Below are 26290 nucleotides of genomic sequence, written 5' to 3'. Positions count from 1 at the left end.
TTAGCTGTCCCACTTTGCTTGCTGCTTCAGACACGTGTGGGCAGAAACAGTTATGTGGTTTGTTATTCCCTTCACACACAGCCTGCATGCCATAAAGAGCACTGCCTGGACCCCTCAGGCACACCATTAAATATATTGCCTTTTTACCTTTTCTCATACTTCATGCAGGGCAGACATATTAGTGACAAACTGCTTCGCAGTGATGTTGCACAGACTTGCCCAAAGCTGCCTTGTCCCCAGGCAGTAATTCTTCTGCAGTGGTGATGTTGCTAGTTCCAAAAACTGAGGAAGTTTGCATGATGCAGGCATTTCACCTTTGGAAATTTTGAGTGAATGTATTTGGCTTCTCTTTGAATACTATGTGCTGTACATGGTGCCTAAATAGGATGTGTTGGGTTTTTTTTCCTAGAACCTTACTTTGTCCAGGCAGTGGACTATGGCAATTATATTTACTTCTTCTTCCGGGAAATAGCAGTGGAGTACAACAGCATGGGAAAGGTAAGGGCAAAAACATTGCCTTGAGTGACTTTGTCAGATTCCAGAGGAGGAAAACATATACTATTCTTGGACCAATGCTGTTAGAAGTGACCTTGAAATGAGAACCATAAATCATCATGACAAGGTCATAATTTTGAGAAGATTGCTATCGCTCAAGCCAAAAGGTTGGTTGGAGTGAAACACTGCACTGTCTTGAAAGGAAACAGGATGGTTTCTTGCAGTGATGGTGTATGCTAGAATCTCTTTTCCCAAGTCATAAAAAGCATGAGGCAAATGTGGTTAGTTAAGCATAGTAGGTAATTGTTATAAATGGATTCGAAAGCAGGAAGATACGTTTCTTTAAGAAATCTGAATTAGAGTGCTGAATAAACAGGGGCAGGAATGTTGTGCTCTGCTGTTCCGCAAAGAATAATTAAACACTTTCTGCATTTTTGCAAATTTCACAATAGCTTTCTGACTTAAGCAGTCAGGAAATCTGACCAAGGTCACAAAGGTGGAGGGCAGGAATAAAAAGCCCTGCAAGATTTGCATAGTTTTTAAGTGCTGAAAACACAAGAGTCAGAGCAGGCAATGTGAGCTGCAGGGATTGTGAATATAAAATGTGCTTTTGTTTGGGGAAATCGAAAGCTAAGCAGTCTGTATGGAAATTAGTTTTATATGGGTTGAGAACAGATCTTCTGAAGGATTTATGACTGTATAGTAAATGCCACATCCTTATCTTTTATAGCACACTGTTCCAAAGCTGAATTTTTCTTTTTCTTATTTGACACAGATTACAGAAACGTGGGATTAAATTAAGCACCTGGCTGTGTTATTCCAAATGTTTTTAAAGCAGTATTCAAACAAAGTCTTTTAATTCCAACAAACATTTAATTTTGGCAGTTATTTTTGTTCTACTCCTTCCAGGTAGTTTTCCCAAGAGTGGCTCAGGTTTGCAAAAATGACATGGGAGGATCTCAGAGAGTGCTGGAAAAACAGTGGACTTCCTTTCTCAAGGCTCGTTTGAACTGCTCTGTTCCTGGTGATTCACACTTCTACTTTAACATACTGCAAGCAGTTACAGATGTTATCCATTTCAATGGCCGGGATGTTGTTTTAGCAACCTTCTCCACTCCATATAATAGGTAATAGGCACAATAACCTTTTACCTTCTATTTGCTCTGTGTTTTGGTTTTCACTAGAGCTTCTTTTTACTTTATGAGGGTACAAGTGATTGCTTGTACAAGGTAATTATTACATACCACACATTTACCAGTAGTTTGTGTTTCATTTTAAGATACCCTGGTGTTGCTTACTGCATTTGATAATTTAAAGCAGCTTTCAGCCATTTACTGACTGAACACATTCATTGGATGTACTTTTCTTCATGTGGGAATAATTCACAGCAGCCACCAAAAAGTTTTTGCAACATGTAACTTGCAGAATATTACTCTGAATAGAAAAATACGATTATTTCTTTTCTCTCTGAGAAGGAACTAAGTCTATCCTCTTTATTTCTAAACCCCCAAGAACCATTTTAGTAGTCCTTCCTTTTATTTTGTGCATCCCTACTGAGTCTTGTGTTTTCTCCTGGGAAAGCCAAGATCCTAAGCTGTCCTGCTGTCTGGGGAAGAGTATATCCAGAACACCTCTATTTCATTGTTCATGTGTTTTCCAAAAGGTCAGTTCATCTTCGGAGAACTTGTTATCATTACACATTGTAACATGTTTCTCTAGCAGTTAATAGAAGAGTAACTGTATCTAACTGTTGAGGTTTCCCAGATTAGTTAATAAAATAATAACATTCTAATTAAAAAGGACATTGCTGTTTTCATAGAGTAATATTTTAGCAGAAAGGAGGATTTTATTCCTGAAATTCATCTGGTTTTGCTGTACACTCAACACCTCTTGTCAAAACCTGACCTCAGTGAAGTCATGCACAAAACTGACTTTAAATACAGCTAAGCCCATGCCTGAAACATAAAATCACTTCTTTTGACATCTAAACAATAGGAACTGTAATGGAGTAATTATGCCACCAATAGGGAATAGAGGCTGAAGTTAAGATGTTATCTTTTTATGCAAACTGTTTTATTAAAACAAGTGAAAAACCAGAGATTCAGCATCATAAAAAAGGTTTTATCTTAAGATTATCTCAAAATTGAGATTGTCCTCCTGCTCTACTAGTATTTCCTGTCCTGTGTCATGAATAATACTTTTCTTTAAACATTGCATTTTAAGTCTAAGTACTTCATGGTAAAATCAAGGTACTGTATTACAGGCCTCAGTTTTTGCCAGACATTGAAGATGACAGGAAAACACATACACTTGGAGACACCTCATTAACAGACCTATCTCTGACATCAATATATGTTGCTCATTCCTCCTTCACTGAGGAAAAGATTCAGCAAACATTTTTGATATCTGAAACAAAGCTTCCCCCTTAGAGTGAACTGGAAAAGGTTTCTCTGTCTAAGCTGAGATTACCCAGGGTAGGAGCTGGTGATGAGTTATAGTCCAGTGGTTGGGAGATGGCTTGTCTGTGACCTCCAACTTACAACTCTGTCACACTGTAGACCTGAAAAAAAAGAGTAAAAGCTGTTGCAGTCTTCTCACTGCAACAATCCCTGCATCACCATGTAGTTCTGTATAGCATATCTCAAGATTTTAGGGTTATTTATTTTTTTAGGGCTTAATTCAGCAAAGTGCAACGTCGTCTAGCTGGAGTAGGTCTTGAGGTGTCATTCAGGATGAGGTCCTTTGTATGACCAAATACACTCCTGACCAAATCTGACCACATCAACATACATGTGCCTGCCTCTGTTTAAAACTCTTGCTATGTAGTATCACATTAATATAGAGATTTAAGGTTTTCTTCCGTGTAAGAACATAATCTATGGAGATCAAAGTAAGCTAATACTGTCTCCCTACTCCCTAATTTTTCTATCAATTTATATACCTTTATGAGTTCAGTTTTATTATCTTTAACTGTATTGTAATTCCTACATTTTTTTCTTTGGTGTATAATAACCTACTAGCTAAAAGCAGGATTGAAAGCCTTGGCCAGCTGGGTTCATGCTATTTACCTGATAAAATCAAGCAGTGAAAGACAAAAATACAGTAGTTCATGTGTTAAAAAAAAAATGAAAGGTGGATAAATGAATAATTCATTCTTTCATGTGACTGACCATAGGAAACTCCTAACCCTTTCAGAAAATGTGTAGGTAAGGATATACTTACCTTTAGACAATTCTGTCATGCAGTTGTGAGCAAATAATCAGAAAGCTGAAATTTACAACTTTATGATCTATAAATTAAAAAATTGGATTTGCTTCTATAAGCTCTTTATACCTCACTAAGCAAATTCCTGAGCATAGTTAACTCTTTTCCTTTGGGAAAACTTGATGGAGATCAAGCTGTTGGGAGGATGGAGTAATAACATGTAAATGCCAGATCAATGGCATGTTGCAGCATGCTCTCAGCTTGATCAGCACCCACTTCTGAACTGCCTGCAGTATATTTTTGAGGCATATCAGAGACTATGAGAACTAATACTGAGAGCTGTTGTGACTGACAAAAATGTAAATTTCAAAATAATGGGTTCTGAATGAGACAGATTCTTATTCCTCATGCACTGCCAGTGGTACCCAGAGTTTCCTGGATTCTTTCCCTTCTTCAAGATTTCTGTGATTATGTCTTTCTGTAGAGGCTTTGAAACAAATCATACTGGCAGGAGCTGTCTGCTGATTGGTATATTTCAGGCTTTTCAGTGGGGCTGGTGTTTCCTGTCAATACTTGGAGGTTACAGAGTTCAGGATTGAGTAGCCTCTGACAGGAAGACTCCTATACAGCATGTTTTTCACCCAAGATTTTATGCATAACTTCAGAATGAGTAACAATTTCTGGGAAATGTCACTTTGCAGCATCCCTGGCTCTGCAGTCTGTGCCTATGACATGCTTGACATCGCCAATGTATTTACTGGGAGATTCAAAGAACAGAAGTCTCCAGACTCCACATGGACACCAGTTCCTGATGAACGCGTGCCCAAGCCCAGGTATGTTTCATGTAGAGTGATACTGTGCTCTTAATGCATGCAGAACAGGGGTTTTGGATAATTTGGACGGTCTTGGCAGGTGCAGATACAATTGAAGATACGTGTTGTAATAGTAAATAGGAGCTGAGTTGCAAATGGATCTAAGGTCCACAAGTGAGAATTTTTCCACTTAAACAAGATTTGCATAACATAAATCAGGCCAGCGTCAGATCCACTTGGTCAGAATAATTTATCACTTAAAAGTGGTGTGAGTTACACACCTGTTGCAAATTGATTTGGTAATGGATATATGTCATTACAAAGCCTGCGCTAGTTCTACAGTTTGCTATTCTGCGGTTAATGTGAAATTTATGTGCTACAGAGGATGCATCACAGGGAGAAAAAAACAGCATTTCATCAAAATGGAGATTCAGTTTACTTCGTTCCTCCTATGAGTTGTTTCCCTTGCTTTCATTTCCCTCCTACTTGCATGTGGTTCCTTTATTACATTCTCTTCATGTTCCCTACAAGCACCTGTTTCATACAAGTCACTGTTAAAAGCCATTTCTTAACTCATTTACACCAGTGGCGTCTTGCTCTGTGAATATGGTATGATACAATTGTAGACAAAGCATGTTCATTTATCACAGTCCTAGAGCTCTACCGTTTCAATATATGTTTTACATTGCGTGTGGTATCTTACCTAACTTTGAAAGAAAAACACACATAATGCTCTGTGGTGGCAACTGAGCTTCTGCCTAGATCCAAATTTGGCCCATCATGTTTGAGAGCTGCCAACTATAGTATTTCTGAGCTGTCTTTATTCTGAAGTTGTCACTCAAGAAAGGAGCCTGGAGGTGACTAAATAATCTGGTAAAATCTGTGTCTGTTTTTGGTCTGAGCTTCAGTAAGACACTTGCTAGCACTGTTGCTGGATTTTCTTTTCCTTTTTGCAGCATTTCAACAACTCATTGACATGATAGGGTGCCTGGATAGAACAAGGCTGCACAAAGGCTTCAAGGTCATTTGTTTGGAACTTACCCAGACAGAGTATTGACAGGGAAAGAAGAAAGGAGAAAAGGAGATTTTGTCTTTCAGTTGGAAGGAAGATGAGAAAATTGCATTATGAGCTTGTGGAATGAGCCAATAGCAGTGTAACAGTTACAAGGAAGATGGAATAATACTGCTCCTTCTGTGCCAGTAGGAGATAACATGAGCTGAATTGCTGAAGATTGTTTCATGTAACATTTGGCCATCAGTCTATTTAATAGAAATTACCATTATTTGTAACTCAGGTTGAAACACATGACAAGCACAAGCCACCTTTGAAATAAGCTCATTTTTATTTGGAGATCTCGGTATGGTGCAGAAAAACACAAGTTTTTTCTTATATTTAAGTGGAACTTGTTGTGTTTCAGCTTCATCTCATTACCCCTTGTCCTGTTGCTAGCTACTATAGAAAAAAGGGATGACCCAACCTCCTGACGTCTAGCATTTAAATACTGATAAATACTAATGAGATTCCCCCTCCTCTTGTCCAGACCAAACAGCCCCAGTTCCCGCAGCCTTTCCTCATATGAAAGATGTTCCAGTCCCCTGGCCATCTTTGTGGCCCTGTGCTGGACTCTCTCCAGAAGTTCCCCGTCCCTCTTGAGCTGAGGAGCCCAGAACTGGACACAGGACTCCAGATGAGGCCTCACCAGGGCAGAGTAGAGAGGGAGAAGAACCTCCCTTGAACTTCTGGCCACACTCTTCTTGATGCATCCCAGGATGCCATTGGCCTTCTTGGCCACAAGGGCACATTGCTGGCTCATGGTTAGCTTATTATCAATCAGGACTCCCAGGTCTCTCTCTGCAGAGCTGTTCTTCAGCAGTTCAACCCCCAGCCTGTACTGGTGTGTGGGGTTTTTCCTTCCCAGATGCAGGATTCTGCACTGGTCCCTGTGAACCTCATGAGGTTCCTCTCTGCCCAACTCTCAAGCCGGTCGAGATCCCGCTGAATGGCAGCACAGCCTTCTGGGGAATCAGCCAGTCCTCCCAGTTTGATGCCAACTTGCTGAGGGTACACTCTGTCCCCTCATCCAGGTTGTTGATGAAGATGTTGAACAAGACTGGCCCCAGAACCGATTCCTGAAATATATTTATCTAACTCTGAGTGACAAATGCGATAAGACAAGCAATATAGTTTGTTCAAGTTAGCATTACTCCATTGAATTTAGAGGCTCTACCCAGATCAGACTAGATTGGACATTGCCATGTGTTTTTGAGCGGGTGGTCCATCTTTCATCTTCCCGTCTCACAGTGGCTCAAAGGCTTGAGGAATTGTAATGATCTGGGAAACATGGTAAACTGGATCTTTTGTTGGAGAAAATAACATACGAAATATTAGTAACGGCCAAAGCATTTTGCTGCTTCCTGTGCAGAGATAACCTGTCCAGGCAGGAAGGTTACATTACCTCTGAGGAACAGGATAGATTTTAGGAGTAAGATGAGGAGATTTGCCTTTAAGTTGTCAAAGAATAATTAAAGAACATTTCAGTGGAAGTCTTCAGTGTGCTACCATGCTTAAACTATCTCCTGCAAATTGAAAAAAGGGTAATACCAATTTTTACATGGAGGCTCACTAGGTTGTCTAGGCTCCCTAGGAAACGCAATAGTGCACTTTTTACTAGACAGGACTGAAAGCAGCATTCTTTCACACATGCAAAAAACAACAACTTCCTTCTCTATGTTAGAGACTGCTTTTGTTCCGGGAAAGATCAGTCAGTTAGACAAGTTATAGATCAGATAGCACTTTTGCCAGTGGGCAGCATTAAGCCAAAGCATGCACATAGTGACTAGATTCCATTCCTGATGAAAAATGTTATTGTACTTTTAGGTGACACGTTAAGTCTTTTTGAGTGGAGGATAAAGTGGAATTTTAGGCTTCTGTTGAGGGGCTGAGCAAGTCCACCAGATTGTTCGATCCTCCACTTAAACCCTTGTAATGCACATCAGGCTTCACTGAGGACCTCATTACAAAAGGACATTTGCACTAGGCATCAAATAAGTGTTCTGGCTTTATCCTCTTGTTTTATTTAGGCCTGGCTGCTGTGCCGGCTCTACATCATTAGAAAAATATGCAACCTCTAATGACTTCCCAGATGATACCCTGAACTTCATTAAAACACATCCACTGATGGATGAGGCTGTGCCTTCCATTGTCAATCGACCCTGGTTCTTGAGAACAATGGTCAGGTATGTACCTCCAAATAGACTCATGTCCTCCTTGTAGCTGTCAAGTTGCGCTAATAGTGTTGCTCTGAATACTCTGTAAATATCGTTGGTGTGCTGGGCATGAATCCGTCTGTGAACGATGGCAGTACTGAGCAAATGCTGCAGAACTCCCTGGGTAGCTTTCAAGATAGGAAAAAACCTCAGTTGCTTCCAACCACACCATGATGAAAACAGATCTTGGAGGTAATGCTGTGCGGAGAAGGTTGACCTGCCTGCTGGCTTATGGGTCAGTGTTGGAAATAGCCCTGTAGAAAACTTTGTGCAAGGATCAGCAGACAGCCCACGGATATGTACACAGGATGCAAACATGTCTGCCAGGATGTGTTCACAGGATATGAAGATGTCTGTTGGGATACATACTGGTATATTTTAATGTTTACAGAAGTGTACAGGCAGGAGTAATCACATAAACTGTATCCTCTCTATGGCAACAAGAGAAAAATAATAATGAAGATATTTGAACAAAGACTCATAAATCAGCAAGCCTCAAGTACACCATCCTGTGAAAATACATTCTCACTCTCTATTGTGGTCACTGTACTACTTACCTACCCTCTCCAGTTTTGAACAGATAATGTGACTAACTTCAAACATATTTTCCTCTCTTTCTCCATACAAAGGCAGAATTTTGTGCCCAATGGTGTTTTATCTCTGGCAGAGTCTGACTTAATTTTAGTAATGTATCTTCTGTCAAGTTTTCATGTCAGGTTCTGTACCTCCAACCAAAGATGAGAACTGGAAGCTCTGCAGAACTCTTTCCTTTGATGACCAGTACCAGAGAACTGGTACCAAATCACCAGTCCTCATTTTCCATAAAATGTGTCATCTCAAGATTCAGTATCGTCTCAGCACTGAGCTGACTCAGTGGCAGTTCTGTGGTTATTTTTAATGAGATAAAACGGTGTTTATCATCTCACTATTGCATTGGCACAGTGTTTCCTGACAAAAAAAAAAAAGTTGAATGTAGATGAGTTGTCATTATAGCTGCTTTTAATGTGATAGAGCTTGAAATTTAAATTAAAAAATTGTTATGCTGATTTTTTTCCTGACTAGGAAGTCACCAGTCTACTACTTTGCTTTTGTTTGGGGAGATAATTGCTAAATGGCCTCAGACTCATAGCACCCCTTCATCTTTTTGCAGACACTTCTGCTAGCTATTGGGTGCATGGACATGCAGACAAAGACATGAAAGTTCCCCACCATTTGGTACAGTCTGTGTTGATTTATATTCAGCTAGGAAAAGCGCTTACATATGTTACATGGTTCCTAGAAGGGTACCACACAGTTATCTGAAGTGGGAAAAGTGATTAAAAAAAAGGGGCAATCTAATCCCAAGTGAATCAAAACATTGTATTATTATTCTAGATATCGCCTGACCAAAATTGCCGTGGACTCTGCTGCTGGGCCGTATCAGAACTACACCGTGGTTTTCTTGGGATCAGAGAAGGGAATCATCCTGAAGTTCTTGGCACGGACAGGAAACAGTGGTTTACTAAATGACAGCCTTTTCCTGGAGGAGATGAACATTTACAATCCTGAAAAGTGTGTATCTGGTTCTTTGTACTCATGTATGGGTGACTTTGAACTTCCGATTTCCCAGAGAGAAGGTTATCCCATGAAAAGGGAATAGGTTAGAGAAGCCAAGTTTGAAAAATAATTTTAAGTTGTTTGAGGAGGGGATGTCTGCTTATCAGTCTCTACAATGCAATAAGATGGTTTTTATTCAGTGTGTGTAGAAAATAGCCCATCCTATGCAGCAGATGATGGATAATTAAAAGAGAAGTTCTGCAAAGGAAGATTAATTTTCTAATCCTATAAAAAAACCTGATTCCTCTCCAAATAACTCAACAACCAGCAAGCTACTCTCCAAGGGAAATTTCCTGCATTTCAGCCTTCCTCAAATATGCCTAAGGGGGCTTTGAAGTGGGCCATAATCATGCAGAAATTTCAGCTACTTTGAGTGCTGGAGAAGAATAAACAAAAAAATGAAGGGCCCTTAAAAAGCTGGTCTGGTGTGCTGTCTCTCTCCACTTCTCATTCCCTTGTCCTATGCATTTTTAAAACTCTTACATGTCTGTCAGTGTTTTTAGTGGCTACTGTGTGTTCTTTTCCCTTGGCTTGTTTAATTTTGCTTTTCTCAAGATGGAGGGGGGGGGGGTTGTGGGAGCTTTTTGGTTGGGTTTTTTTCAGCTTGAAGAACCATGCTTTCACACAGTTTCCCAGCAGAACTCATTTCTTTCAACTTTTATCAAATCAGGTGCAGCTATGATGGCGTGGAGGACAAGCGGATTGTGGGCATGCAGCTGGACAAGCCCAGCAGTGCCCTGTACGTTGTCTTCTCCACCTGTGTTATCAAGGTTCCCCTGGGACGTTGTGAGCGTCACGGCAAATGTAAAAAGTAGGTGTTTTCTAGTGGTTGCCAAAAGCCTACACACTAGGTGTGGGGAAGGTGGGAGCGCTCTTGAATGCCACCTTGTGCTTTTCTTCCTCAAGGGCCTGCATAGCATCCAGAGATCCCTACTGTGGATGGGTGAAGGAGAGTGGGGCGTGCACACAGCTGGTCGTCGGCTCCAAGTGAGTAAGGGCTCTGACTGGACAGGCCATAAGGCTCTGGCAGTGGCACCGGGCCGTCTTGGGCAGAGCTGTTTGAAACATGGGCTCTTAGGGAGGGAAAAATGTGGGAAGTATTTGTTTCTACTTTATTTGCACTCGCCTCTGAAATGTCTCACAAATGTTTTTTGATGTTAAATCTCAGCTGATTGGTAATCACTGAAAAGAGAGGAAGAAGAAAATGAAAGGACTTTACTAAGGGCTGCGTGTTACTGAAAGGAGGGAACTGGAGGGATATGTCTGGACTGGCCCACAGTGGAGCCATCACAGTTGATTAAAGAGGCAATAGAATCCAAATTAAATTACTGAAGCAATTTGTCCACTGAAAACAAAACCAGTCCTTCTAATTTAATGTGCATTACTAAGAGGAATCACAGAGCACAGTAAGAGCTTAAAGCAGATTCAGAGAAGTGCTGGAGCTCCCCTTGCTTAACAGTAGAATTTAATTATTCTATAACAGTGAAAGTCTGTGAAGGTTTATTTAAATGTGGTTAGTAAGGCCTCCTTTCAGGGAGTAGGTCTGCTTCAGAGCTCTCATTTCTTGGCCATATCTGACACATCTTGTACTCTCTCACTCTGAGGTAGAGCTGTACTTCAAGGTGATGGCGGAAATGTAGAGCAGACATCACATAACCTTGACAGCTCCACAGCTGGCCCCACATAGCCCTGCTTCTGAACAGGTCTTCAGTATATAGTGGTTGATTTACCATCCCTGTGCTTGTGTCTTCTTCTTAATTTGCTATTTCAGTTCAAATTGTTTTGTCCGCTTTACTACCAAAACATGGGCTGTTTGGTAGGATAATGGTAAAATGCACCTCTGTCCAGTATCAGGTTTTCTCAGCATTTTCAGACTTCTTGTATTTTTTTGCACTTCCATGGGAAGCTGAGGCAGATTTCACTGCCTTACTCTTGAAAGCAACTCTCATGTTTACCAATAGATCCACCAAGACAGAGGCAGTGCAGTAGCGCAAGCAAAGCAGTTCACTCTCTGTCCAGTGCATAGCATTTAGGAAAGGAATCCACATCAGCTGTGAAGAGGTTTGGTGAACTTTTGAACTAGCCAGCTGGAGGCACATATGTTGGGTGCCCTTCTGGAGCTGAGCAAGAGTTTCAAGAACACGGAGTTGGGAATGAGGTGCCTGCAAGTGTAATTATGCCTCAAGGACGTATCCTAACTAATGTAGACAAGGGCTTGTGTTGGAGATTTTCCGAGGCTTCTGTCATTCACCTTTAACCATACGGGCAATTGGAAGAACAGCTTCACTAGTTACCAAAAATCACAGGCAGAGGTTAGGAGTGTAAACTGGGCATGCCAGCTAGAAACGCCTGTGAGTGTATTTTAGTAGAGTCCATTGGGTTCAGTGGAATGCCTTCTGTGGGCTGGACCTTATGCCTTGCAACCTGATCCAGTGCAGTACCAAAATGATTACTGAAATGTAGATTATCTTCCTTTAATACAGTACCTGCCCAGTGGGTTAGCTTCTCTCTCATGTCAAAATAGAAGTGCACCTTGTGTACTATATTGACAAGTTAAGGTAGGATCCTAACTACTGCCGATAATATCATCTATTACTGTATCATCTAATCTGTTTGCCTCCCTTGACAACAAAGCATGCAGTGTATTTTTTTTTAAAGTAAAGATAAAAAGACAAAGCATCATCAGAAACCAAGAAGTCGTTAAGCAATGACAAAGAACTTAATTATCTCTGTTGTGACTTTTCAACCTCTGTGGGGAAGTTCCAAAGAAATGACCAGTTTCACGGTCAGGAATTAATTTCAGTTGCATATGTGATAATTTCTTTCTGGTAGTGCATGTGACTTGTTGTTATTCACACTGATTTGTTTCTCTCTGTTATTTAGACTGGCGTTTGAACAGGACATACTACATGGCAATACAGATGGCCTGGGTGACTGCCAAAGTAAGGAAAGCTTTTACCCACTATTTACCATGTGTCACAGCATCCCTCAGAATGCCTTAAATCACCGTTACCTGTTGGGTATTCTTTTGTATCAATGTAAGATACAACAGGAACAGGAACAGTGGCTAACAACACAGATTCAGAAGAAGAACGGCTATTTAAATATATTTAAAGAAAGTAGGCCAGTTGATGTGATTTATACAAACATCAGACTTCAAGGCAGTTGAGTAGTGAGAAGACCTCAGTTCCAGAGGGTATTGATTATAGCAATGACAAAATGAACTGTGCGGTCATTGTCTTTATTAGCCGTGGTGGCTGGGTTGTTTGTGTAGATGTACAGAAGTGGCTTGGTTTCCTGGTGTGACTTGGACTACATTCCCATGTAGGACAGGGAGACAATGAAATATATCTTTGGCTTTGGGTCTGGATCAAGAACTGAGAACAACGAGTTTGTGAATCTTAATAAGTTTTACACACAGGCTGAACAACATAGTGATATTAAGGGTCAGGCACTACTGACCTTGCCTAAAAATTATAATGGTAAACCTTAGGTACTGAGAGTGTGGGTTGCAAGCCTAAGACATAGTCTTTAAACATTTACGTTTTGCACTGAGGTGCTTAAAAGTGCACAGCTTGCATTGCATGCAAAGAAGCCTTGCATACTGATTTCTGAGCCTCCAGGAGCACCAACATCTCTGCTCAGGACAGCTCTTATTCCAAATGATCTTGCCAAGCAAGGTTGGTTTAATTCTGAGCCCCAAATATTATTTACAAACCTTATGAAATCAAGAATCACATTCTTTTCAGTGCAGTTTGTGCTGATGCTTGCAGATGCAATAAAACTGCTGAAGCTGAAGAAGTAGTATACACAGAAAGCATCATTACTTTTGGGGTACAGAGCAAAATAACAGAGGGCTGGATTATGCCGTGGCATATCGTGCAAGCCAGATGCTCTGGAGAAATCCAGAGCCTTCTCATGATTTATGCATCCTTGTTCAAGAGGCATTTATTACTGTGATTGCTGTTCTTGAGGGATTACAAAGATTTCAGCCTCTGCATGTACCTCATCTCAGCTACACCTCCCTCTGCCTTAAGATAGGGTTACATAGACTGTCCCTTAAGGCTTTTTTAAGGAGGTGTAGTCTCTTGTGTGCTCCCTGTAAAATGGGTTAGCACTAAAAGCAGGTCAGTTCCCAGCAGGTGCAACTTTACCCTTTTCAGCCAGTTCTGCTCTCCTTGGGCAAATAGGTTAGACGGGAGTGTAGTGTACCTGATATCAGTTAAATATAAAAGAAGAGCAGGAAGTTATTCAGAAACGGCACATTGTGCTCATGGAGAGAGATCTGCTCATGTGCAGGGTGCAACAAAGCCCATACCCTGCTTAAATCTCTCTTTAGCCCTGAGTGATGCATTGAACCTTGACACTGCACAGGGGTAGATTTCATTCCCCACTAACCCAGATGATCTTATTACTTCATGTGTTCTTGGGTCATGTGAGTTTTGTCTCTTTGACTCACATTACTGGCTGCATCACTTGTAGTGCTTTACATTACATTAGGACTTGTTCTTGCAAAGACACTGGCCTTCCCACTTGGAATCCCTTGCACAGGGGCTGGTCATGAACACCGTCAAAGCCAGACATTGTTTTTGAATGTGTCTGAACATTAGTTTTGCCTGAGTCCTTAGAGTGCTAATCATGTACATATAAATAGCAGCTGAAGCATAAAAGGTTGCTAGCAGCAAACTGTTAAAAAGAAAAAACGAGAGAGAAATAATTATTTTTCCGCTGTTATTTGTCTTTCAGATTCCTTCGTAGCCCTGAATGGTAAGGAAGTTCTTAGTTTCATTATTTACTGACAGCAAATCTATTTTGGAGGAATCACTTTTTACTAAACTTTTAAGTATTTTCATACCTTTGTTTTATTTAATGTTTCTTCCCAATTTATTTTGTTCATAGACATTTCAACTGCCTCACCTGATCATGAAATGTCTTACGACACAGTGTATGGTCAGTTTATGGGTGTTTTTAAAAATTCTCCCCAGATCCTTGTTTTAGCAAGTAGTTCCTGTACTGAAATAGCCATTACCCTTTTTTACTTGTTCTGTCTTGTTTTTGAGGGCCTGATTCACTATTCGCAGGTAGAGTTAAGTCAAACTTCTGGATTTTGAATCCCTCTTTTCCAGTCCTCCCTCAAAATTGTCTCCATTGAAATAAAGTCAGATGTGGCCCTATTTTAATGGCATGCCAGCAGACGTGATTAAGAGCATGCTGCATCTGAACACTCAGACAATGGAACACTTGGATATAGTGATGCACCTTATCTGTTTGTCAGGAAGAGCAAGATAGCAGCTCACATTCCAATCATGAGTTGTCCAGGTTGGTGTCATGACTGCTACCACAGCCAGTCAGAGATACCTTAAGGAAAGGAGCAGAAGGGTTACAGAAAGATTTCTCATAAGGGAAACTAACCTGTTAGCCATATGAGTTGAGACTGGGTTATGCCTCGATTCCTGAAGGTTCCCATCACTTCTAGGGTGAGTCATTTACGTTGTCCATGCTTGCAGTATCTCAATGCCTGAATGGGGCCTGGTCTGTGGGGAAAAAAAAAAGGATTTGCAGGGCAAATTAAATGACCTGACCTGAAGAAGAGCATTTCTGCAAGCATAGAGTAGTGGTTTCCCATGAGTTAGCTGTTAATCTGCGCTCGCAGTACTTTCCACCACTTTGTTTGTATATTTGGAAGTGGATTATGTTGGTACTTGAAGTGCAGAATAAATGTCTTTGTCAGGAATTATTGCAGAATAAATAATCACTTTAAATTCAAACCTAGACTTATATTGCAATAGTTCCTCTTTATAGGCATCCTAAGCAAAGACAAATACTCAAAAGTTAAGAGGATGGTATTGCTCTCAGTGAAGTCAATGGCAAATTTCCATGTGGAATGGGAGCTTGCTTGTGAAGTTGCTTTCAGGGTCTACAAAACTAGCAGTTCCATCAGAGCTAGGACAAATTCACCATATGTTTGGCTGAATGTAGCAAGAGGTAGGTTAGTGTGCAGTGGCAATGAACATTTAATTGATGCTTTCATCTCATGCCTGCAAAATATTTCAGTACAAAACAGAACCAATGACAGCTTAGTACAGCAGAATATAAATAACTGGAGGCACAGTAATACTGTTTTACATTTGTGAAAGTAAAATTAAATTCCCAATGGTTTTTATTACTGGGAAATGGAAAATGTGCAGGTGAAACTCATTTGAAAGTATGATAATGAAAACCAGTGAAAGGAATGTACAAAACTAAAGTTGAGATTTCATGATGTATAGACGACTCGTGGTTTCATCTGCATATACAGCTTGTGCTTTCTTTCATTTGAAGATTGCTGTATTTCCAATACGCAGAGCAGTAATAATAAAATAATAATATAAAGATGAAGAAAATAGGCTTGGGCATAGTGCTGATGTCCTAGCAATGTTCTAGGTTTCCCATTTCTAAATGCATTCATAAGCTGCTACCATATTAGTAGGGACTTTGGTAAAAGCTGGCATTTTAATCTGACCATGAAATCAGAAAAGTGATTCAAGTGAGCAGCAGAGTGAAAAAAAAAAGCTGCAGTCTAAGGAGTAGAGCTAGCAGAGGGGAACCAATTTTACTATCCAGACATGTCAAACCCAAAGACATACTCCCTGAATTAGCCCAGCTTTTAAAGTAGAACCCTATGGCTAGATGTAATAGAGAAGTGCTGAGCTAACATTAACAGTAATTCCCATTCATGCCTTGTCTTTCACAGCTGATTTCATTGACCCTCATCAGGTACATCCTGATAACATGGTCTCTAGGCAAGTCAGCTCTTCCTTTTACAGACTAAGTTAAAATATCTGTTCTGATATTATTGCAATCAGTCTTTCTTATCACCTGCCATGGCAAAATATGAAAGGAAGTGTGCCAGTCACCTCTATTGATCTTCCACATGACAAGTGTAAAAAATTCCAGCATGAGGCAGTAAACCAGTCTCAGTAAGCTCGCTCATATTTGCTAACTGTAGTGACTGCTCTGAGTCTTTTTTTTTTCCTTGAGAAAACAAAAACTTTATAAATGGTGCATTTTGATGTTATTTGCTACAGTTAAATGCATAAGTAAATGGTATTTTATAATAGATTAAACCTCAGAACACTGGGATATACCAGAACACCAGCCAAGTGAATGCTCAGCATGCTTTTGGATCCAGTGGATTAAATATATCCAAAATATATCCTGAAACTTCAGTTGGAAGTTTTAAGGCCAGATTCCCTTGATTTACTCCACTTATAAATCAGGGTGCTTAACAGACTTACTGCCAATCTGTAGCAGCGTGAATGAAAAGAGAACCAAGCCCTTAATCTTTGTATTCTTGGCATCAGCCTCCTCTTGCATTTAGCAAGTGGGCTCACTTTTCTGGGGCAGCAAAGTGCAAAGTCCACACAGCTGACTGTTCAAGTGGATCTCTTTTTGACAACCCAAGGAGGAAATTGCAGGCTGGAGGTACTGGCTGCAGAACGTCAGAGATAAATGATGCAAAAGCCACATATTTAAGCAAGTAGATTAGGCTAGATTCCTTTGTAAAATTGTAAGCAGCTTTAATTACCTTTGGAAACATAAATTTTTAGTGAATTGGGCCCTTATTTTACCCCTTAGCCACAGTCGTTTCTCCTTCTGTAGTATTGATTTAGCCTTTCCCCTCTAATTGTCTAATTAGGTTGCAATAGCTGCTAATAGGATAGTGTGCAGACATCTTAACCTCTGAGATCCTAATGACCTGTGCATACTAGAGCAACTAGCAAATACATATTGAATCCCTGTCTTTGTTTTAAACCTGAAAAAACTCCTTATATTTTACAAGTACACTTCAGAATGAGCTATAGTTACAGAACTACAGCCCTTCTGAATCATTATCCATTCCTGTAGACACAAAGTGCTTTTGCTCTCCTTCTTTTACTTGATTACAGCACTCTTAATAAAAAGTTTCTGCAAATAATGGAAGCATCTAAACCAGATTTTTTTAAAGTGTCTATTACAATTTTTACATGTTTGCTTTAAACAAAAAAGTTTGAAAAGCACTATGTCTGCAGTTTTTCATATGCTTTGTTTTAAAACAAAGGCAGAATTGTTTTTTTAGATGTTTAGCTATTAACCAGTATTAACATAGAGGCACTGACCACATCTTAGGTGTGCTAAAATCTCTTTAAATTGCAGCAAAGTCTATTTACACAGTCGGAGTAGTAAAAATTGGGGGGTGGGGGGGAACACCCACTGTGTGTTGCAAAGTATACAGCACGTTTGCAAAGGTTTAATAATGGCTATGTGTGAGAGGGCCAGCCACTGGGTTGCCTGCCTTCAGTCTTTTCTGTTCATGAGAGTGACTTAACTAGCTTATATATTTCGGTGCCACTCTGCTCAGAGGTGAAATTCAGCCAGTGGGACTGGCTATTCAAGCAGAAGACACAGTGATACTGCTTACAGGGGCAGCAACTGCCCATACTGTTTGCCGAATACAACTCTGACACAAGTGGGACAGGCTATCAAGGTATAATCTACTCCTGCCCTGCTTCCTCAAAATCAAGTGGAAGAAAGTTTATCTCAATGAGGTGTGGAAGGTTGTTTCTTGGTGTGTACTAGACTAGTGTATTAGTAACAGAGTGAATAGATTGATTTCTCGTGTTTCTGTGAAACCCTGCTCTACCTAACAACCATCTGGTACACATTAATATCTTCAGCCTTGGCTTTCCATTACAAAGAACTTTTCTATGTATTTTCAGCATATGGTTCAGCTTTTTTTTTTTCCCCAGAAAATGTGTCCCTTAGGCATATATTTCCTCTAGATTACTATATAAAGAAATGTTTCTAGTTAAGCATACTTACATCGTCTTCTTAGGTTTCCCCTTTTAAGCGCACCTGAAGTTCAGGTGTCTGGACAGAGATGCGGCCGCATAAATGTATATTAAACACAGGCGTAAATTGTGCTTGCTACTTGGCAAGATTTTCTCCTCTTTTACCTCTTTATCAAGCTATGACTAATTGCTTTCTTCTGTTAAGTGCAGTGCTATTTGTAGGCTGTACCAGATATTTTACACATTATTGTGGTTGCTGAATGGGGTATTAACTTGGAGACCCAGAGCCCCATGAATGCCGGCACTCTGGTTTAGTCTTTAGGGAAGAGAAGACATGGAAATCTCATAATTTCCATTTTCTGGCCTGTTCTCTGTCCCGTTATTTCTCACATTTCTTGGGGTTGAGCACAGAAGTTGACAAGCATAAAATGGTGTAGGGGTGGATTCTTTCACGTCCAACATATTCTTGCTTCAAGACACATGTTTTCAGTTGATGGTCCTCTATCTGTCCTTTTGGAAGCAAGCTGCCTTGCTGCAGGTCTGCTCCGGAGCAAGCAGCATGTTTGGATCAGAGCACAACATCTAACTGTGTGTTACCAGTGCTCCCAGCCATACTGTGGCTTACAGAAACCTCTTAGAAGTGGGTAATGTTTTGCTTCTTTTCTCTATTTGAGCAACATTAAAAGCTCTATCTTCAGAAAAATACAGCCTCTAATTCAGTGTTAAAGGAAGATGGCTGGAAGAAACCACCCTATCATGAAAGGTCAAAAATAATGCAGTGCCCTTGTTAGTATAAGCCATCAGTCTGAAATCTAGAGCTACATTGTGTTAATAATTAGCTGAAGTAGCTGAAGGTTGGCTTTCACGGTAAGAACACTGTGAGTTTGGCCAATTTTGCCTGCTAAGCATACTGGTTACAGGGGTTATTTTTGTCCACACCCTATGGAAAACACAGTATAAAGCGCTGCAGTATGTTATCAAAAGTAAATTTTTAAAAAATAATATCAAAAGGACTCCTCAAAAGTAATATGTGGAGGAGCAGTGACATTTTCTTCCTCTAAGACCATTAATACTCAGCAGGGCTTGTTTAAATCATAGGAGCATCTTAGAAGTTACAGCTTTTTTGCTGAGTTCATCAGTAATTCAGACCCATAAAGCTGGTGGAAGAGCTGAATAAAACAAAGAACATGGGTTCTTAGAAAAGTTTGGGGCCCACAGTGGCCAGCATTTAGATTTTTGATCGCCGGAGTGGGATTGGGGACATAGGTTCATCAACTCTCTCTAATCTTGCGAGAACTGGGACTGGATGGCTTTAGAAGCCATTTAAAGCAGTCTTTTGGAGATGCAGCTTCCAAAAGCTTTGTGCTTATCCATAAAATGTTTAAAATAAGCTACAGAAGCACAGTTACTACCTGCCCAACCCTGTGCATTCTCTGTGAGCCTTTAAATTTGGGCTCCTTGTACTCCTATTTCTGCCCCATAAAGTCTCAAATTATTTTTCTGAGCAGTGAAACAACATAAAGGGAATGAGCAGGGAGAGGGTCCCTGCTAGGGCAGTCTGTGGCCTAGCAATTGGACTCTTCTCCAAGGGAGACTCACATCTAAGGAAAGAAAATTAGTTTGCTGAGCGGTTAAAAAAGAGGCAGGAGAAAGAAGGACTCCTGTCAGTCTTTCTGGTGTTATCTAAAGAGAAAACGCTATTTGCCATTCTGCCTGTGAATAATCCAGTTCTGTTGGTTTGTGTTTGAGCATGTTCAAAAAAACCCCTTTTGACGGGCTTTTTTAGGAAAGTAGGAATGGAGAAATATAGTTACTCCTCACCAAATTAGCAGGTGCAGAGATTCTTGAGACCTGCTGAAAAAAAATGTGGGACCATCAGCTCAGACAGGACTGATGGCAAGAGTGCAAGCAGGTGCAATTGGCAGACAGGTCTTGCAGATTTTCCATCTGGAGACCAATGCCACACTGGAAGTACAGCAGTGCTGGGCAATCCTTCATGCACCTAGGGCCATGGGGCAGAGAATCATTGATGTCAACATTTTTTAGCTTTTCTGGCATTCTCCTTCAGTTTCAACCTTCTTAGAAGTTGTTCCATTTTAAATTGTTTTAAACTGGTTTTTAACTAAGACACTACCAGACAGATGGGCCAACACTTCAGTGTTGGTCAGGCATGTGTGTTGAATCTGGCCAAAGGATGCTTGACTCCGATGAAGCACGCTCAGCCTCTTCTACACGTGATGAACTCTGTTGAGTAAAAGCACACAACTGCCTCCGCAGACACAGCCCAAAGTGTGCAGGCACCTCGTAATATCCTGACCTGAAAGGGTCAAATTCCCCATTTTCTTGGGGCCGTGCTTTGGAAACATTGCTCAGCCTAAGACAAGACATTCATCTGTCATGGAAGCAAAGCAGTACGTGCGTTCCTGAGTGTGGGGAGGTAGCGTGGTAAGTGACTAATGAGACTTATCTTCCCTACCTGTATTTACAATATAAACAGGACACTCCAGTTCCCTAGTCCCAAGCACCACCACTTCTGACTCTCGCGCTCAACAGGGTTATGATGCTAGGGGACGCATGCTGGATTGGAAGGATCCGTTTGATTCATCTGAAAATACAGACCCATATGTGGCAGTTTCATCCCATAATCATCAAGACAAGAAGGGTAAGGCCTTGGAAATGATGTCCTGTGGTGAGGAGGGGCGGGAGGGAAGGACTAAAGTGTAACTGCTTCCAGCTGGCTCAGAGTAAATGTAATGAAACTCCCATGCTATAATTAAAAGCTTATCATAAAGCCTGAAACTAAACAGCCAATCTCAGACTCAGTGCTAGATAATTCACTGCCCGAGGAAACCACACAAAACAAACAGAAGTTTATGCCTTTGCAGAGTGTATTGTGCATGTGTATGGGAAGGGGGGAAACAATGGGGATTAGGCTCTCTTTAAACTTGATCTGCCCTCTTCTCTGGCAGAGGAAGATCTGTGGCTTTCTATTACTCTGAAGGGTGCACTCTTATTTTGCCTTTTTGTCTGCATTCCCAGGGAAGCACAGCAGATCTCAGCTAGTTTCACATTATTTCTATCATGTTATTTCCAGACAGAGATACTGAAGGTCTGCTCTAGTATAACAATTAAAGTGACAGTAGCCCTAGCCATTGGGCCAAACTCCTGCTGTCTTCCATGAGACCTGAGCATCAAATACCTTTGAGAATGGGGTCTAAGGAGGTCATTAGTGTATTTTAAAAGATGTAGAGGTGACTGCTGGTGGGCAGAGATTCTGCATTGCATTTTTAAAGCACTGGAAAATTATGATTTAGGTGTCATTTCACAGAGGTCAGCCCTGTGCTGAAGCAAACTTGTCTTCAGTGCTAACACCAGTGCCAGCCCTGTCCTTTGGCCTCCAGTCTCCCTTTGCTGTACATACAGAGAATTGGGTGGAGAGACTGCCATTTGAACATGCTTAGAGAAGAGGAAGCTTTTCTCTTACATAAGGATGGTGGTGCCCCCTCATGCCATCTTGGCCCTCCATCATTCTCACAGCTCCTTTTACTTTGTTTCAAAGAGGTTACAATGGTCCCTTTATAAATAGGGGACTTAGGTTCAAATAGCTCCACTACCTACAGAGATTTCAGTCCTTATTATTCTTCTCCAGGGTGTTCTTAGATTCTTTCAGTCTTTCCTCTGTTGAAGATGTTTCACTCTGTATGGACTAATTAAGTACTCAGTGGGCCAGAAGGAGGATGGATATGAGCAAAGCTCATTTGCAGAGTGGTTAGGGCAGTCACCAGAGACAAGAACACACATGAGCTTGAGTCCTTTCTACTATGAATACTTGATATAAAACACTTAAAATATTAATTGAAATGTGGATTCCGGTCTCTATTGTTCATGCATTTTACATGAAAAACTCATTAGACAAAAGCATCAGCTGTTCCTGGAGAAGCTGCTGGCATGCCAGACCTGCTGCTTTGCCTTGTCTGCCCAAAAAAGTAGGCTTACTGCTACACCATATTCTTTCCCCTCTATCAGACCCAGTGAATCTTGAATTCTGTCTCTGTTGACTGTGGAGATTTTCAGCAGGAGGTGATGGGCACATTAACATTGCAGAGCAGTCTTCAGCAGGCCTGCATGATGCTGCATGGGTGGCAGCGTTCTGGACCCAGACTGTGAATTCGGTGCCTGTTATTCACCACAGCCCCAGATACATAGTGCCTCCTGTAGTTCTGAAATATCCTGAATTTCTTGCTGAAATCCCCAGGATAGACCTCAAAGATCCTTCCTCACCATGAAGGCAATGGGTATCACTTGGCTGGCCCAGCAGAGATGAAGCCTGAAGCACTTTTCAAGCTGAGGAGGCCAGTCAAATCAGGCAGGAGACGGGGTAAAATTCCTGAGATGCCATAGCAAACATTAGCCTTGGCTTTTGGGGTTGATGGCAGGAAATGGAATACGAAGATTTGGTTTCCCTCAGGCAGAGGATGAGAGCTTGTCTCCCACCTCCCAGCAATTAGGTTTTCCTATAAAAGAACACGAAATGGCCATTTGCTCTTCCTTCAACTGGGTTTTACGAGTAGCCCCTGCTTGAACAGGTTTTTTTTCAGACCTTGATCCTGTAGACATTCTGTGAGAATAACTGCAAATCTAAAGAGAAAAAAAAAAAAAGGTAATTTCTACAACCTGATCAGGCTTACACATGGGTTAAGCACAGAGCTGCTCTGCACCCTGCAGACCTGTGCACTGCTGAGCCTCAGCAGAGGAAGAATTTCAGGCAGCTGCAATACTCAAACTCGAAACTGTAACCCAGAGCACAAGGGACTGAATGTGGTGAAGAAAAAGGCTCAGATTCCTAATTCCTCCTTAAGCTCTGTTTGAGATGTAGTCCTCATATTTTTAATTTCTTAGCCTTTGCTCTTCAGCTGTAAAAGGGCAATTGAGAAAACATGATTTACAGGTGTCAGGTATGTAGAGTAGAGAAGGCAGATAAACCTGCATGCCCTTCTAAGGATGGCATGTGATTTACCTAGCTCTTCTCTTTCCTCACAGCAGTAAATCTGTGATAAGGCTGACAGCAAAAATATAGGACTTTTTTACTTCTCCATCTAGTCTGTTAATAACACCCGGAATTCAAAATGCTTGAGGTGCAAGGATATTTCTTAGAAAATCTCATGTTCCCTCATCTGAAAGTAAGTGGTGTGTGTCTTTCCTCTGTCCTCGGAGGAGTGCATGTCATTAAGCAGATTTGATGAGGAAAATGGGAAGGAAGGAAGGAAGGAAGGAAGGAAGGAAGGAAGGAAGGAAGGAAGGAAGGAAGGAAGGAGCGAGCGCTTCGGCTGGTGTCAGACAGGGAAGTGGTGTCAGACAGATGACTGATAGTGGAAGATCTGGCCCTTATGTACTCAGAGGAATGCGGGAGATGTGTATGCATTTTAATGGCACTATTTGTTATGTGTGGGTCCCTATGACACAAATCTTTTGTGAAGCAATGCTTAATAGATGGAAAGCTAGCTCTTAAAAATGCCTTGTATAACAGTAGCAGCTTTCAGAAAAGCGTAAAGTGAAAATATTAGTAAATGTATAGCCGTTGGATTCTAATCATTTTCACTTGAATGCACTCACTGATGAGGTGGCTTACATTCAATAGTTCCTTCCCCAGGGAGTGATGGTTACCAAAGAGCCTTATTAGCACTTGACAGGGTCATTTAAATATCATGCATTCTTTGATGCCTAATTATGAATATTGACAAAGCTGGAAGCAGTCTACACACAATCAAATGGCGGCAGAGGTAACCGCATGGTTGTTTACCATTACCATCCACTTGTGTGTTGTTACTCTTTGCCTTGCCCAGTCAGAGCCAGTTGGCTCCAAAATTACTATTGATCTGGTGTTTTAAAAGGGCAAAGGAAAGAGCTCTTACACAACATTAAATCAGAAAATGTTAAGCTTACTATCCTTTTATCAAGATTTTGTTTCACTTTTGCTGTGATTTCTTTTACTTTCAACCAGTCACAAAGACAAAATATTCCTTCTCTTTTTAAGTATTTTCTCTTTGTTTTGCAAGATTCTTTTTGTTGTTCTTCATTGGTTTTGTGTAATCTTTTGGACAGTATTTTCTTTCTTTTCCTTTCTTGCTCATAAACAGCTTCTTATTGATTGTACTAATTGTACAGAATCCAGTTGATTCTCTTTTTTTCTGCAACACGGGTGCTTTGATGATGTCACATTCATCCATATGCTTCCCTTTTAATTCAGTGCAGGCATCTTGGGGAATATCTGAGGGGGTGTGAAGAGGGGGTTCTTTAAAAGGATTGACTCATGAGAATGTGACATTTGTGTGCCACAGCTTTAGTAGCTAAATATACTCTGAGATTATTGTTTCTGAGCTACATCCCATTTCTTGCCAAGATGAAAATGTGTAGTGCAACCCATAGAGTGGGAACTATGTGTTGCCATCCCACTGGCATGTTCATTCTATCTGTTTTCCTGTTCAGAACAACATTTTAAAAAAGAAAAGAAAAGAAAAGAAAATCAGCTGTGGCTGTGCAAACTGTACCCCTTTCCTTTTCATTTCCTCCACAGGGGAAAAAAAAAGAAAAACAACAAAAAAAATCCCATGTACTGGAGTATGTTTGCATTCTGTTTCCTTTTTTCCTGTGTTTTAGTGTTTAATTGTGTGTTTCTGACCTTTGTTGAAATAGTTTCCCTAACCTCATCATCTAACCTTCCCCCTGCTGCCATTGTACTTAGTCCCCCTCCCTCCAAAGTCATATGCTCCTCCTTTGGAGCACTCCAAGGCTTTACCCTCTACATCCCAGTAGTGCCATAGTGCCGTATCTCTTTGTAGTTGTCCCACTAATGAAGAGGGGAGTAGACAGGTATGACTAGGACAGAGGCTTACGTGAAAAAAACTGTGATTTTCTTTGGAAGTAGCAGGCCTTGCCACTCATTACCCTCCTGTCCTTCTCTGCTACTTCCTGTCCTTCCTGCCTCCCTTCAGAAGTGCCTCATACTTTCCAAGTCCTGGGTTTATTAGCACAAATGCAGTCAACTGTTCAGCTTTCTTACTCGCTCTCTAAATGTCTGGAGTCTGCCTTTTGATAATAGTTTTGATAAATTGGTTGCAAATTCAGCTTGTGATTTCATGGTTCTGCTACAGCTTCTTTCAACATTCAGGTGGATGTGACTGAGCTGGGCATTACCTGACAAAAATGTAGCATTGCTTGTTAGTAGGCTTAATGGTTGTATTTTTACCTGTCTCAATACTCATTAAGTGAAGATTATAAGGTGGTACCTCCTTTCCTTATCAAGCCTTTTGTCAATATCTGTGTAACAATAGTAAAAGGCTGATCAGGACCAGGATGTGACAGACACAATTACAGAGTTAAAAGTTGCAGGTGTGTTTGAATGTCAAGAATGCTCCTGTAGATATGCTATGTAGTAGCACCTGTTATTTTATAGATTGTAGAATCTATATTATTAATAACCACAGTCCTTCCTCTGATACAGAATTAGACATCATTAGGAATAGTCAGCTCCTCTGTTTGGAGAAGGCTGTGCTTTTGGGGGCCCAGGGGCTTTCATTTCAAAACCTGACTCCAGAAGATATTTCATATTGTACACAAGTGGCAATGTTACTAAATTTTACTGTGATTATTGCTACTTGAAAGATTTGCCAAGTGCTGACAATGCTTGTCTCTGGAGAGTCTGCAAATGCTCAGGCAGATTCTGCTACAGTGAGACGGAATTATATGCAACTTCAGGTACAGTTATGATAAAGAATGTAAAGTGCTGATTTAACAAGATACTTTACAAGCAGGCATGAAACGAGAGGGGGAAAAAAGAGAACCTGTGGCAAAGCAAAGCTTCAGACCCTTTTTTGCATCAATTAAACAACTGGTGTTCATCATGGGAAGGCTGAATTTTGCACCAGGAAGTATATTTGCAGAGTGTGTTTTTACACAAATATATTGGTATATGCTAATACGTGCAAGGATCTAAAAGATTCAGAGAGGATTTTTTTTTTTTTAATCACAGGGAGAAGTTATCTTTATGTCATTTTTTAGTAGTTCAGATTATTTAAAGTGGCATAAAATTTGTCAAAACTCATCTTT

General features: G+C 40.7%; 1 protein-coding gene across 6 annotated transcripts in view; it reads left to right on the top strand.

Annotated features, from left to right (window-relative positions):
- Window positions 1–26290, top strand: part of SEMA6A (semaphorin 6A) — a 109801-nt gene that overhangs the window by 65574 nt on the left and 17937 nt on the right. For 5 of the 6 annotated variants that reach the window (XM_062018753.1, XM_062018754.1, XM_062018756.1 and 2 more), the window contains 10 exons: window positions 410–498; window positions 1405–1622; window positions 4401–4532; window positions 7593–7748; window positions 9153–9329; window positions 10045–10185; window positions 10281–10361; window positions 12258–12316; window positions 14121–14141; window positions 20682–20846. In XM_062018753.1, coding sequence (XP_061874737.1) covers window positions 410–498; window positions 1405–1622; window positions 4401–4532; window positions 7593–7748; window positions 9153–9329; window positions 10045–10185; window positions 10281–10361; window positions 12258–12316; window positions 14121–14141; window positions 20682–20846 — 1239 coding nt within the window. The remainder of the gene's footprint in view (window positions 1–409; window positions 499–1404; window positions 1623–4400; window positions 4533–7592; window positions 7749–9152; window positions 9330–10044; window positions 10186–10280; window positions 10362–12257; window positions 12317–14120; window positions 14142–20681; window positions 20847–26290) is intronic. The other variant, XM_062018758.1, reaches the window with a different exon arrangement.

The sequence above is a fragment of the Colius striatus genome, chromosome Z (genome assembly GCF_028858725.1).
Source record: "Colius striatus isolate bColStr4 chromosome Z, bColStr4.1.hap1, whole genome shotgun sequence".
Lineage (NCBI taxonomy): Eukaryota > Metazoa > Chordata > Aves > Coliiformes > Coliidae > Colius > Colius striatus.
The sequence above is the reverse complement of the archived record's forward strand: the minus strand, read 5'-3'. Positions and strand labels throughout refer to the sequence as shown.